A 16,330-nucleotide genomic window follows, 5' to 3' on the forward strand; every position below is an offset into this window, starting at 1 on the left:
CACTACACTCACCCACCCTCCTGTGGAACTGGGTAGGAGTACTCTACCAGGTTGATGTGTGTCATATTGTGTGCACCAGATCTCATTCCCCTTCCCCCGTCCCTCCCTCTCCTTCCCAACCTAGCATACTCCCTCCATTCCAGCTTACTCTCTCTTCCTTTCTCCTACTCTTCCTACTTGCCCTTTTGTGTTAGCCAACTGTTGTAGGAAGCACGCTGGGCACGAATTGCTATGAAAATTTGTAAGCTCCACACCTATTGAATATCATATTCTGGCCGAAATGTCAGTGTGTAAGAAAACTAAAGACCTGCTGGAAGTGTTCATGTACGAGGCAAAAGGTATCTCCACACTAGCGTGTTAATTACAAAATATTCCCCTTCCCTCCATCATCGCCGCAAGGCATGACGAATGGTATGGTTAAGTTACGCCCCACCCCCCTCTCTCTCTCTCTCTCTCTCTCTCTCTCTCTCTCTCTCTCTCTCTCTCTCTCTCTCTCTCTCTGTCTCTCTCTCTCACTCTCTCTCTCTCTCTCTCACTCTCTCTCCCTCTCTCCCTCTCCCTCTCCCTCTCCCCCTCTCCCCCTCTCTTTTTCCTCTCTCTCTCCACATCTCTTCATTGCATACATGCGCATTTCCAATACAAGTGCAAACAGATTTGAAGAGTGTCCCGTTTTTATTTGTTCATCTAAAATTATTCGTATATATATGCACGACTAGCATGATCAAGTCACTACTGATGTTATTAAATTCAACCTGAATTGCTTTTATTGTATCATTATGCATGAAACAATAGTGTGGCTGGCTAAGTAGGCTTCAAGAATTGTAGATTTTATTGTATAAATACCGAGGATATGCAGATATTGTTAGCGACATTGAGGTATTAATAGAACGGGTACAAAATACAGTTTAATTGTAATCCGGGAGACGTTTCAAGATATTTATATTACGATGGCTGAGATGCGATACATTATTAACGTGTGTCAGAAGTGTGATGTAGAATGATACGTTTTGGAACAGGAGTGCGTCAAGAAAACACATTGATGTATTTTGCAAGAGCGAGCGCGTCAAGACATTCGGCAACTTAGTGGGAGGAGATGCCATGGATATCTTTATAAGTCATTGACTCTTCTTTGCGCACCTACGCATATATAAATATTGTAGTTTTCGTGTCTACGTTTCTTCGTTGTCAACGAATACGAAGTTATAGATATGGAAAACTAATTTGTATTTTTTGGGACAAATGCCTTAGAAATTTTCACTGAAGGATTGCATTTTATTTGCTAGTCAAGTAAAATAAAATTTACAGACAATAAGTTGTGCAGATGGCTATTTCTTGAGAATTTATTACCTACAAAATTATTTTGCACATGTGTTGTTGTTCCTATGGCAAAATTGATATTACAAAATAATAGAAGCAGTGGCAACTGTGTGATACATCCTCTTCCGCGTGCTCAGCGAAATGAGAAAGTAGCTTTAAGCTTCAACTTTCTGTATTTCACATTAATGGATGTACTTTACACTTGTCTTAGCTCTCAGATTTGTAATTATTTACATGTTGGTAGTTATTTAGTGTGCATTTTTTGTATACATGTATATTTACTCCCAAAGCAGAGTTTGTTGTACGTCTGCCAACTGGGTGGTGTATTATTGACTGCCCAAATTGTTGTACCGCTTACATCCAACGTATGTCCGAAGAATAGAAGCATTTTAATAATAATAATAATAATATTATTATTATTATTATTATTAGTAGTAGTAGTAGTAGTAGTAGTAATAAAAACGTATGCGGATGCTACAACAAATGGGCAGTAGGGAATATTTTTGTGCAATGAACAGCTGTGATGTATTTCACAAATTAATCTTAATGTTGAGGGCGCACCATCTTACATCATCCCGCCCTCCTATTTCTTACCATACGTGTAAAAATACACGAATCGAGTTTCAATATTACGCCTTGTACTGCCAGACGTACGCCACCTGTCTTATAATTTCGTTATTGTCAGTTAATTATATGGAAATGTAGTTTAATATATGCTAACCTAACCTAATGTAACCAAGAATAACAAAAGATGTGGAAAATACATTAATGCAGAAGTGCCCACACAGTAAGACCTGTGAAAGTTAATGCCCAAATTAGAGGACCGATTTCATATATAATCATTCAGCGCTGTATGACTTGTGGGTTTAGCGCTTAATTTTGATTATAATAATAATATATAGCCATTAAGTGTTTGTGGCTCAGTTGGTAGCGGCCTTAGTTCACACACTGAGGGATTGGGGTTCGATTCCTGGACAGGTGGGAATGTTGAGCATGTTCACGTGTTTGTACCTGTTGCCCTTGTTCACCTAGCATTAATTAGGTACCTGGGTGTGTGCTATGAATATTATTATTATTATTATTATTATTATTATTATTACTAATTACTATTATTATTATTGTTATGTGAGTAAATCGCCTGCAGGAGACTTACAGGGTATTACCTGAATTATTACCTGCAAGTAATTTGGATGAGGTAAGTGGGACTTCTCACAGTAGGTCACTGTAACTCCCTCGACTGCCCACTTATTCACCACTCTCACATAAAGCTAGACCTGTCATTAAATTAATAATTACAATATTAAAACCAGCTACTCTGGTAATTAAAGCTGTGTGGACTGTATAATATTAGGCTTGTGGGGTACACAATATATAATTGGTATTAACACTTACCATTTAATTACTGGAAGACGATACTCATGGAACACACCCTAACACTACCCCAGCAGATAGGATTTACGATGGCCAATGCAAAAAAAACTATTGTACATTATGGGTAAGCATCACTTTGCTAAGGTGTGTTGTTGTGAAGGATTCATTGAAGTCCTCTATTTTTCCGTCCTCCACATGCAATTCTTGATATCCTGTAAATTTCCTGTCCCAATTCTTCAGCAGGGGACATTAACGCAGGTTCCTAATGGTGTCTCTTCCCCGGTGTCACTCAGCAGCTGTTTTACACTCCCCTGGGAGAGAATTAAAAAAACCCAGACCCTAATAGAAATAAGCCAGTCTAATGACATGACTTTATTGGGTTAGCCTGGGTTAGCAGTCCTTACACTTGGAGTATATCCGGAGGGTGGTCTGGGGGTCAATGCCCCTGCGGCCCAGTCCATGACTAGGCCTGGCGGTGGATCAGGGCCTGATCAACCAGGATGTTATTGCCGGCTGCACATGTTAATAATTTGAACAAAATCTCTTGAGTATGTCAGTGGTATGTCAAGCAAGTAGGAGACTGTTACCAGTGTCACAGCATAAGAATGTGACGGTTACCTAGATAGTTTTTGAAAGGTCATGGCATTGACCTGTGTCACTGTCATTATATCTGTGGGTCAATTTCTATTGTACACTGATTATTCATATTCTCTGTGAATTCTGGACTTAGCAGATGTGACTTGTGTGCACATCTCTTGCCTGTTAAGTTCTCTTCACTCTTGTTTATAATTTACACCAGAACACATAGACCACCTGAATAGTGATCAATAGATCTCCTGATTCCCTCGACGATCCACTAAGATTTGTTATGCTCTCAGCGTCATCTACGAGTCTGATAAGTGTTCTCTTGTACAGCACTCTTTTGCATTGTATAGAATCACTGCCTGATAGTCATCTGTGTAGCATCTGATAGTCCGTATATATTGTATGTATTAAAATATCTGCCTTTATGATGAGGTTGTCTTGCAGGTAGCATGGTGCGAGCTGTCAATGGTATGTTACACATGTCAGTAAGAGACTGTTACCAGTGTCACTGCATAAGAATGTGACGGCTACCTAGAATCACTGAAAGATCACAATGCTGACCTCTTATCAGTTCAAATCCCGGCTTCACCCATGGGCATAGTCGGCCAGGATGTAGCCCATAGGATTACAGTTGGTGGACATCATGACCTACCATCAGTAAACCAATTGTGTATTGTGTATTTCTCCAACGACTCCATAACATTCCATTTTTACTTTTATAATTTTTTATGGAGCACATGTTTTCCATCTAAATCTATGTTTTCATATATTTTACTTATATTTATTGTTCAACTACACTAATGTAAACACTCAACACATGTAAATAAATGTAATTGCTCACAAAATTGTAACATAATTGCAAACAAATTACAGAATAGGTAGGGGTCGAGCCCATGTTATGGGTTCAAGCCCCACCCGTCCTGTGATTTGCTTGCATTTGTGTTATTATAGTTTTGTAAGTCATGATGGTGGCTTTGAAGGGACTTGAATTAGAGCTTGCCACAGCCACACTGGTGTGGAATTTGTCTGTTAAAACCTTAATTTGTGGTGACAGTAGTGGCCCATGCTACCCTCCCTAAGGTGTATAAAAATATACATGTACATAGCTGGATGAATAATATTAGAACCAGCTGATTCAGTGGTTAGCACACTGTAGTCCTAACCAGGCCAGTCAGGACTATTTTGGAGGCCCTAGAATTTTGGCATAAATATACATCATCGGCAGTTTCCCGTTTTACGCTAGTTTACATCATTGGCAGTTTAAGGACTAAAGAAAAGGTAAAAAAGATATAAAAAATTATTAAATGTGTTTAGACTGCAAGAAGAATGTAATCATCCAGTTCTATATGTGTCTTATACTCCCCCCAGCTCGACTATTAAACATGAAGATTGCTTCCTCAGCAGGACATTGCATCACTAGAAAAAGTTAGAGGTAGGGTGATTAAAGTCATTCAAGAAATAACTCTTCCTGAATATCAGGATCAGTTAGAGCTAAAGGAGTTAATACTGCATCAAACAAGTTATAAGAGAGCTCATCAAAACTTTTACATTACTAAACAGTCACATGGGTTTTTTACACTGAGAAGTATACTTCTGTGTTTACACATTGAGTTTACTGTGTTTCTTAACTTCTGTGTATTAAAGCATGCTTAGGATTTTGAAATTAGGTGATTTAGGTTTTAACGATCTTAGGAGTCAATAGACTTCAAACCAAAAGCCTAACCAAACAGGCTAGAGTAATTAAACCCTGATAATTTCTTCAAGATATGTGTGATACTGAATTGCTGCTTAGCATTTAAGATTACCAAATCATCTTTTTTAACTGTATATTCTAGGGAATTGGATCTGTGCTCCAGTTCCCTGAATTAATTAATCCTGCATGCCTTCTGCCCCCACCCTTCCACAGGTGCTGTACAATCCCTATGGGTTTAGCGCTTCCCCATAATAATAATAATTTACTGTGTTTCGACATAAACAATTCCATAATTTTCCTTAACTTTAAATTCCAGTATTGAGAAAAAGTATGAGGTTACTATGCTCACTGGACTCAACGAATTCTGTGTAAAGTTCTATGGCCCAAAAGCAAGTAAGTAATGATGTTTTAAGTTGTTATTTCTTACATAAATGGTACAGCATAATTTGTTCATAATGTAGCTTCAAATGGGCATCATATGAGTGTAACTTATCATATTTTTAGAACTTGTAGTTCTGTAACAAAAATCCTTTACTGCTGATATGTCAGAATATGTATGGTTTGGTTTTGTAGAATTTTGCATATTAATTGAGAAGTGCTCATCATTGAATTTGTCTTGTTACTTATTAATAAAATATGTTAGGCCTTTCATGAGGACTGTTGATTTAAACCAACAGCAACAAATGGGTTTGCGGTAAGACTGTCAGCTTAACCCTTTCAGGGTCCGTCCCGTAGATCTACGGCTTTATGTTCAGGGTCCAAACCGTAGATCTACGCCATGAGCTCAGCTCACTCTGATAAACTGTGAGTGGTACATTTGGGCCTAGATATGAGAGAATACATCTATGTGGTATGTGTGCACCACATAAAACAGATCCTGCAGCACACTGTGCATAATGAGAGAAAAAAAATGAAATCATGATTTTTCGATTAAAACAGCAACTTTGCAGTGTTTTTTCGTATGTTTTTTATAGTTGTATTTGCGATTTCTTGGTCTCATTTGATAGAATGGAAGACATATTACAGAAATAGAGATGATTTTGATTGGTTTTAGCATTGGAAATGGCTTGAAACTGAGCTCAAAGTAGCGGAAATGTTAAATTTTTGCCGATATTCAAGAGTAAACAAACGACCTCACACGTCTAATACACATCAGCTGGTGGGTCTAATATACATTCACAAATATGGTGATGATATTTATACAATTATTACAGTATTGCATAACAGTAAATCTTCTATTTTTTGGTGTGAATAAAAATTCATTATGTGAATAAAAAATCAAAATGCAATTTATTTGTAAAGCCTCAAAACATAACTAATGAACAGAGGAAATGTTAGTTTAGTGCCAGGAATGCCTACATTGTTCATTCTGGACCCTATTTTGAAATTGGAATATTTTGAACTTTGTGTTAAATTGGCCAAATTAACAATTTCCGATCACTTTATTTTGTAGTTGAAACAGTTGACTTGGCGATTTATTGTGCTCAATCGATAGAATAGAAGTAATACTAGTGAAATAGCTAAGAATTTGGTTGATTGGAATAATGTAATTGGCCTAAAATGGGAGTCAAAGTCGGCAAAATCGCCGATTCGTAAATATCGCTGACACATCAAAATTTGCGAGAGCATAATTTCGTCAATTTTCCACCAATTTTCGTACTTTTTGTTTTATTACCTTCACAAAAAGATTCTCTACGATTTCATAAGAAAAAATAACAAATTTTTTTTTTGAAATATCTTGGACACTGGTGCGTGACTCCAGATTTGGGCCTTGGACCCTGAAAGGGTTAAGATGGTGGTGAAAATTAAAAACTTCTATGCCCACAGCCTATGCTGACTAAGTCGGCTGAGAGGGAAGCCTAGAAACAAGATTTTGGCTCTTGCTTGATGTAAATACAGTGGACCCCCGCATAGCGACTTTAATCCGTGCAAGAGGGCTGGTTGTTATGCGAAATGTTGGGTATGCGAATGAATTTTCGCCATAAGAAATAATGGAAATCAAATTAATCCGTGCAAGACACCCAAAAGTATGAAAAAAAAAAATTTACCACATGAAATATACATTTTCCTACACAAAAGAGAAGGATACATGCACAATAGTAGAGTAGTACATGCACAATATATATTGTCCATGTACTACTCTACTAAATGAAGAATAAATGACACTTACCTTTACTGAAGATGCAGCAATGACTGATGAGACACTGTGTCCTGGGAGTGCCTTTTCCTCCTGAGTACTGTAAGTCCTGTTTGGCATTTTCTTCCAGAACAGGCCTTATCACACTGTGTATGGCACTACGATTCTTAAATCTCTCAAACCAACCTTTGCTGGCTTTAAATTCACCAATATGAGCACTAGTTCCAGGCATTTTTCCCTGTTCACCTGGGTGTTAGTCGACTGGTGTGGGTTGCATCCTGGGAGACAAGATTAAGGACCCCAATGGAAATAAGTTAGACAGTCTTCGATGACACTGACTTTTTTGGGTTATCCTGGGTGGCAAATCCTCTGGGGTTAATTGTTTCTTGGTATTCTCAATAAGCCACACCAACAACGGTGCTACAGCAGCAGCAGCAGCTGACGGTGGTACAACAGCAACAGACGATGCTACAGCAGCAACAGACGATGCTACAGCAGCAGCAGACGATGCAACAGCAGCAACAGACGATGCTACAGCAGCAGCAGACGATGCTACAGCAGCAGCAGACGATGCTACAGCAGCAGCAGACGATGCTACAGCAGCAGCAGACGATGCTACAGCAGCAGCAGACGATGCTACAGCAGCAGCAGACGATGCTACAGCAGCAGCAGACGGTACTACAGCAGCAGCAGCAGCTGACGGTGGTACAACAGCAGCAGCAGCTGACAGTGCAGCAGCAGCTGACGGTGGTACAGCAGCATCAGCAGCTGTACCACCAATAGTAGCGATGGTTGATTGGGGTTTATTATACAACCTGGCCAGCTCGGAGACATGCACTCCACTTTCATACTTATCAATGATCTTTTTCTTCATCTCTATAGTAATTCTCACCCTTATTGCTGTAGGGTTGGCACTAGAAGCTTTCTTGGGGCCCATGGTCACTTATTTTCCAGAAAAAATCACCAAAAACACTGTAATAATACGAAATGTTCCGATTGTATGCTTGGATGTTACCGCGGAGGCTGGCTGGTAAACAATGCCACCGGCGGAACATGTGAGCGTGGCTCAGGCTGCACATTGGACGCGTCTCGGACGAAGAGCGGTGAGCGGGTTTTTGGGCTGTATGCGAGGCAAAATTTTTGCGAAAAAAGCGAGCGGTATGCGGATTGTACAGTATGCGATGCGTGCGGTATGCGGGGGTCCACTGTACAGTGGAACCTCAAATTTCGAATGTATCACTTATTGAACTCTTCGAAAATCGAACGCCTTTATCGAACCAGCTTTGTCCCTATTATCGAACTTGCCCCTATTTTCGAATCGCCGGGTACTGGACTTGTCCGGCAGCCCGCTCTGTCCGTGTCCCCACACAGGCGCTGTGAGCCAGTCTGGTTTTGTTGATGCTTGAGTGAACACTAACCCGCGCTCTCACTCAAACATTTTCCGATTATTTCATTGTGTTTAGTGCTTGTGGGACTGTGAAATAAGCTACCATGGGCCCAAAGAAACTTGCTAGTGGTACCCCTGTGGTAAAGAAAGTGAGAAACACCATAGATGTGAAGAAGGAAATACAGAAGTATGAGAGTGGTGTGAGACTTGTTGAACTTGCCAGGGTGTATGGGAAAAACAAGTCGACCATCAGTTCTGTCCTGGCAAAGAAAGAACAAATCAAGGAAGCTGATGTTGTGAAAGGTGTTAATATGCTAACCAAGAAAAGACCACAGACAATCGATCAGGTTGAGAAGTTGTTGCTGGTGTGGATCAAGGATAAAAAGATGGCAGGTGATAGTGTTTTAGAGACCATTATTTGCGAAAAGACAAGGAAGTTGCATGCCGATCTGGTACAGAAAACTCCTGGAACTAGTGCTGATAGTCAATTTAAGGCCAGCAGAGGCTGGTTTGACAGATTTAAGAAGTGTAGTCCTAGTGGCATTAAAAGAAGGGAAGTAACCTCAGAGAGGGCTTTGATACCCGAAGTCCTCATGGAGGGATTTTCTCCTTCTGAACACTAACCCCAACTCCCTCTCTCCTCCTCCCTATCTTCCAGATGCCATCACCAATCTTCAATAAAGGTAAGTAAAAATGTTATTTTATATGTTAATTTACATTTATTAATACATAATTGAACACTATATTTGTAAAACTGTAATTAATCTCTATAAAATGTATTGTTTTGTGAATATTTTTGGGTTTCTGGAACAGATTAATTGTATTTCCATTATTTCTTATGGGAAATATTGCTTCGCTTTTCAGACTTTTCGAATTTAGAACTAGCTTCTGGAACAGATTAAGTTCGATATTTGAGGTTCCACTGTAATAGGTTAGGAACACTTGTTTATGTTTTTATTCCTAAGATAAGTGTCTATGCTATTACTGCATATTGACTTAGAATTTCCATTTTTTAATTAAAAAAAAAACCTCTTCAGGTGGCACAGCAGGGCTTAAAAAGTTATGAAAGTGTTACTGATGGATGTGATTGATGTTTATATTGTATACTGTATTTCTGTTACCTGTAAATACCTCTTATTATTAAATAGAATAAAAATGATTGCAGTGTATCATGGTTCAGTACATCTAATTCCACTCATTCATTCCTTGATTTTCTTACTGTGTTGAAATGAATTCTGTACTGTAGATTCTTCCTTAAAGCATTTACTATATCTGTTATTAACATTATGCTCTTGTGTTCTTGTACTGTGCAGTACTTCCACACTGCAAGATTTGTAAATATTCCATTAGCAACATTGTCGTAACACTTATTTTAATACCTCACTCAGCAAGCCAATCAGCTTTGGTTAGCTGCTACACTACTTGTTCCTTACATGCCTCATAATTTTTTTTTATACTCGATGCATTCCCCAGTTACTTTTAAGAAGGTTGTTTATCATACTGTTTTTATCTGCAAATGTAATTTGATTTACAGTAGTAATTCTTTCAGTAGTTTTAACACTATTGACTACTATTAATTTTATGGCCCCTTAAAAATAAATTGTGACAAAAATAGAAATCTTGGAGTGTTCACTCCCTTGGCCCCCTCAAGAAATTTTTTTCAACCATTTCGCTGTCTCCTACGTAGGTCTACATCATTGATGCCAGTGTTGTTCACATAGATTTGCATTTACAACACAGCTCCCTCAAATATGCTGTGAGCAATAAATTTTTTGTTAGACATGATAGAATGGGTCTGTGTGGTGAATGCGCACAGTATAAAAAAAGTTCTACCCCTCTCGGTGCATCATGGTAAAAACAAACCTCTGCTGTGTTTGGTTTTAAATAGCAACTTTGGGGTGTTTTTTTATGGTTTTGTTGGCTATTTATTAGTAACAATTGATAGACTGGAAGACACTTTTCTTTTCTGCACTTTCAAGCAGCCAGATGGAAAACATAATAATGTACTAGCTTGTTAATCTAGTTATCAAGGCAAGTAGAAGTTTGGTGCTACATCTGTAATTTAGCATTTCATGCAGCTTGGTGTATGGTGTTTTTATTTTTTTTTAACACATTAGCTGTTTCCCATCGTGGCCAGGTGACCCAAAAAAGAAGAAACACTCATCACTCTTACCAGAGGGGTATCATTACTACTGTTCAAAAACAACAACAAATCTCAACCCTTCCTTCAGTATTATTATAGGGTGGTAAACTTAATTTATGTTAATATAATCATAGAATTGATGAGGGAAAAAAAGTGAGTGGTGCGTTGAGGTATATTTTTTTATTTTTTTTTTATTATCACACCGGCCGATTCCCACCAAGGCAGGGTGGCCCGAAAAAGAAAAACTTTCACCATCATTCACTCCATCACTGTCTTGCCAGAAGGGTGTTTTACACTACAGTTTTTAAACTGCAACATTAACACCCCTCCTTCAGAGTGCAGGCACTGTACTTCCCATCTCCAGGACTCAAGTCCGGCCTGCCGGTTTCCCTGAATCCCTTCATAAATGTTACTTTGCTCACACTCCAACAGCACGTCAAGTATTAAAAACCATTTGTCTCCATTCACTCCTATCAAACACGCTCACGCATGCCTGCTGGAAGTCCAAGCCCCTCGCACACAAAACCTCCTTTACCCCCTCCCTCCAACCCTTCCTAGGCCGACCCCTACCCCGCCTTCCTTCCACTACAGACTGATACACTCTTGAAGTCATTCTGTTTCGCTCCATTCTCTCTACATGTCCGAACCACCTCAACAACCCTTCCTCAGCCCTCTGGACAACAGTTTTGGCAATCCCGCACCTCCTCCTAACTTCCAAACTACGAATTCTCTGCATTATATTCACACCACACATTGCCCTCAGACATGACATCTCCACTGCCTCCAGCCTTCTCCTCGCTGCAACATTCATCACCCACGCTTCACACCCATATAAGAGCGTTGGTAAAACTATACTCTCATACATTCCCCTCTTTGCCTCCAAGGACAAAGTTCTTTGTCTCCACAGACTCCTAAGTGCACCACTCACTCTTTTTCCCTCATCAATTCTATGATTCACCTCATCTTTCATAGACCCATCCGCTGACACGTCCACTCCCAAATATCTGAATACGTTCACCTCCTCCATACTCTCTCCCTCCAATCTGATATTCAATCTTTCATCACCTAATCTTTTTGTTATCCTCATAACCTTACTCTTTCCTGTATTCACCTTTAATTTTCTTCTTTTGCACACCCTACCAAATTCATCCACCAATCTCTGCAACTTCTCTTCAGAATCTCCCAAGAGCACAGTGTCATCAGCAAAGAGCAGCTGTGACAACTCCCACTTTGTGTGTGATTCTTTATCTTTTAACTCCACGCCTCTTGCCAAGACCCTCGCATTTACTTCTCTTACAACCCCATCTATAAATATATTAAACAACCACGGTGACATCACACATCCTTGTCTAAGGCCTACTTTTACTGGGAAAAAAATTTCCCTCTTTCCTACATACTCTAACTTGAGCCTCACTATCCTCGTAAAAACTCTTCACTGCTTTCAGTAACCTACCTCCTACACCATACACTTGCAACATCTGCCACATTGCCCCCCTATCCACCCTGTCATACGCCTTTTCCAAATCCATAAATGCCACAAAGACCTCTTTAGCCTTATCTAAATACTGTTCACTTATATGTTTCACTGTAAACACCTGGTCCACACACCCCCTACCTTTCCTAAAGGTATATATGGAGTCAAAAAACGTTATCTATGGAGGCAAAGAAGGAAATGTATGAAAGTATAGTAGTACCAACACTCTTATATGGGTGTGAAGCTTGGGTGGTAAATGCAGCAGCGAGGAGACGGTTGGAGGCAGTGGAGATGTCCTGTTTAAGGGCAATGTGTGGTGTAAATATTATGCAGAAAATTCGGAGTGTGGAAATTAGGAAAAGGTGTGGAGTTAATAAAAGTATTAGTCAGAGAGCAGAAGAGGGGTTGTTGAGGTGGTTTTGTCATTTAGAGAGAATGAATCAAAGTAGAATGACATGGAAAGCATATAAAGCTATAGGGGAAGGAAGGCGGGGTAGGGGTCGTCCTCGAAAGGGTTGGAGAGAGGGGGTAAAGGAGGTTTTGTGGGCAAGGGGCTTGGACTTCCAGCAAGCGTGCATGAGCGTGTTAGATAGGAGTGAATGGAGACAAATGGTACTTGGGACCTGACGATCTGTTGGAGTGTGAGCAGGGTAATATTTAGTGAAGGGATTCAGGGAAACCTGTTATTTTCATATAGTCGGACTTGAGTCCTGGAAATGGGAAGTACAATGCCTGCACTTTAAAGGAGGGGTTTGGGATATTGGCAGTTTGGAGGGATATGTTGTGTATCTTTATATGTGTATGCTTCTAAACTTTTGTATTCTGAGCACCTCTGCAAAAACAGTGATAATGTGTGAGTGTGGCAAAAGTGTTGAATGATGATGAAAGTATTTTCTTTTTGGGGATTTTCTTTCTTTTTTGGGTCACCCTGCCTCGGTGGGAGACAGCCGACTTGTTGAAAAAAAAAAAAAATTAAATTGAAGAATTTCACAACTGAGTACAACATGAGTTTAGATCAGGTTGCTCCTGCCTCACAGTTGCTAGACCATTACGACATGGTCTTAGATGCAGACACAATGGAGATTTTGCAAAAGCCTTCAACAACTGTGATCATGATGTAATAATACACAAAATGCATGCAGAAGGAATAACTGGGAAAAGTGAGAAAGTTAATTTTTTTTATTTTCTAGCAAATTGGACACAGGGAATAATTGTCAACAGAGTTATATCAGAGGCTTCCACAGTTTCTCAGAGCACAGTTCTTGCTCCAGTTTTGTTACTCATTCTCATATCTGACATAGATGTAAGTCAGAGCATTGTATCTTTGCTGATGATGCTAGAATTTGTATGAGATCTGCATCTGTTGAAGACACAGTGACTGTTCAAGCTGATACCAATCAAATCTTCCAGCAGGCTATAAAAAATATGATGTTCTGGGAGGATAAATTTCAGTTACTTCACTATGGAAAAATTGAAGAGTTAATAAATGGAACAGATTAAAAAATAAGCCTGAACTACTCAGTACAGCAGAAGAGGAATGAGAGAGACTTCTGAGTGATGATGTCAGATGATCTAATGTTCAAGGGCCACAGCACAAATGCAAGAAAATTAATAGGCTGGCTAAGCATAACCTTAACCCTTTCAGGGTCGACAGACCTTCCCCTAAACTTGTTCTCAGGGTCAGAAATTTTTTGAAAAAAAAAAAAAAAAAATAAGAAGATTTTTTTCTCATGAAATGATAGAGAATCTTTTCCCGATCATAATGACACCAAAAGTATGAAATTTGATGGAAAAACTTACGGAATTATGCTCTCGCGAAGTTAGCGGTCTCGACGATGTTTACGCATCAGCGATTTCGCCCACTTTGAGCCCTATTTTTGGCCAATTCCAATGTATCAGTTGACAAAAGTCATAACTGTTTCTCTAGAGTTCCATTTTTTCTATCGAATGAGTACAAGAAACCATTTATTTACCAATTTCAACTATCCAATAAAGTGGTCAGAAATTGGCAATTTTGCCAATTTCTCACAAATTTCAAAAGATGCCAATTTCTAAATAGGGTCCAGAATAAACAAGACAGACATTCCTGGCACTAAAATAACATTTTTTCTGTTCATAAGTCATGTCCCCAGGCCCCCTCTTACATTTCTTTTGCTTTCCACTTTGAATTTTTATTCTCACAAAAAAATGGAAGATTTACTGTTATGCAGACTACTGCATTAGTGTAGAAATGGTATAAATAATATCAGCGCACTTGTGAAAGAATATTAGACTCACTAGTTGATGTTCATTGGACACATGGCGTGATTTGTTTACTTTTGAACTTTGGCAAAAATCAAACGTTTCTGCTACTTTAAGCTCAATTTCAAGGTACTTTTCATTGTGAAACCAATCAAAACCATCTCAATTTCTGTAATATGTCTTTCATTCTATAAAATGAGACCAGGAAAACTAGAATACAACCATAGACAGCATACGAAAATACACTGCAAAGTTGCTGTTTTAAAGCAAAAACACGGTCGGAGTTTTTTTTTTTCTCATGCAGTGTGTACTGCAGGATTTTTTTTATACTGTGCACACTGACCACATTGACCCATTCTTTCATATGTAGGCCTACCAGCTTTCTCTCGCTAGATTTGAAGGCGCTAGAATTTATGCGTACTAGTACGGCACCAACCCTGGCGTGCAAGCCATACTAGTATGGCACCAACCCTGAAAGGGTTAAATACAAGAAATGTTAAGCTAATGACGATAACTCTCTTAAGTGTGACTTTGTCAATGGTCCAAGTCGGACCGAAACGTCGTCGTAAGCTTCTCTTTTTTTATGTGCGGGTTATTTGTGTATCGTTCCAGTCACGGTATTGTGCCTTTTTGTTATTTAAGTCCTTGTTCTGTCTAGTCTGGAATATTGATACACACTTAACAGCCTTCTCTAAGGCAAGCAGAAACACAGAGCTGGAGCTTGTACAGAGAACCTTCACTGCCCATATAAATTCAAACACCTAAATGATTGGGAATGCCTGAAGTCCCTGGAATGTTGACAAGAAAAGTACCTCATAATTTACATCTGGGAAAATTCTTGAAGGATTTGTTCCAAATCTGCACAAGAAAATTACTCACTCTGAGAGCAAGAGACGCAGCAAATGGTGCAAAATGCCTCCAATGAAAAAGCAAAGTGGTAAATGAGTATGAGCACAATTAAAGGTTACTGAATACCTGGTAACTGGTAAGTGTAAGGTGGCCAGGACTTTTCAACATCCTCACTGCATACATAAGGGAAATAAATAGCAAGTACTTATCTGTTGTCCAGAGGAAATTTGGTAAGTTCTTAAAGTTAGTTCCTGATCAGCTGGGCTGTGGTGCCTATTTTTGATAGCATATGGCTAGCCCCAACTGCCTGTTTGATCAAACCATCAACCAGGGACTGGTTATTGAGGTGGTGACGACCAGAATCACCTTTAGGTAACAATGTCTGGAACATTTCACGACTAGCTTGTAAATTGTAGATGATATTGATTCAGTCCATCCTGAATCAATATCAAGTTGCATTAACTAGATGATGATCCAGGATAGACAAAAATGCAGTCTACTTATCAAATCCAATTTGTGGATTAGTTGTGAATTCTCCTGCTTTTAATGTGTTTACATACCAGAAGAATTATTGCTTACAGAAATTAACTGCAAGGGTACCCACAACAAAAAAATTCTCATGGATGCTCACTTTATATACTCATACAACAGTCTTAACTGCTCTTTTATAACCCACGTGGAGACAGAAACTTAGGAGATTAATTGATCTGTATATTTTGACCCCCTTCTGGGGTGTTGAAATATTATAGAGCATTAACAAGTGTTCATTACAATTTAGTTATTCATAGCCTTATCTTTGAACATAGTATACAAGTTTTCTCTTCTATGATGCAGGTAACTTATCAGTATTTTCAACAATATTTATCTTCTCTGTTTGCTTATTGTAGTTTATTCATTCATCATCCCCTCCATGTGTCTAAAGCATTTCTGTTATGCTTCTATTACCTCTCATCCCTTGAAATTTTGACACAACTTAACTGGTCAGAGGCCAGGCTGAGATTAGCAGATGGAGGATCAAATCTTCACCACTTCTTTTGCTGAATGATCTACACGAGTTCATTATTTCATAAATACAATACAATGCACCTAATACCTTTCACTTTCTGTATACTCTGTGCTAGTATGACATCCAT

At 39.0% G+C, this 16,330-nt stretch overlaps 1 protein-coding gene across 1 annotated transcript in view; it reads left to right on the plus strand.

The window, feature by feature from the left end:
* The window catches only part of UbcE2H (ubiquitin conjugating enzyme E2H), a 53,764-nt gene that overhangs the window by 15,959 nt on the left and 21,475 nt on the right, over positions 1 to 16,330 (plus strand). The window contains exon 2 of the mRNA XM_053798365.2: positions 5,283 to 5,359. Coding sequence (XP_053654340.1) covers positions 5,283 to 5,359 — 77 coding nt within the window. The remainder of the gene's footprint in view (positions 1 to 5,282; positions 5,360 to 16,330) is intronic.

This window comes from Cherax quadricarinatus, chromosome 76 (assembly GCF_038502225.1).
Source record: "Cherax quadricarinatus isolate ZL_2023a chromosome 76, ASM3850222v1, whole genome shotgun sequence".
Lineage (NCBI taxonomy): Eukaryota > Metazoa > Arthropoda > Malacostraca > Decapoda > Parastacidae > Cherax > Cherax quadricarinatus.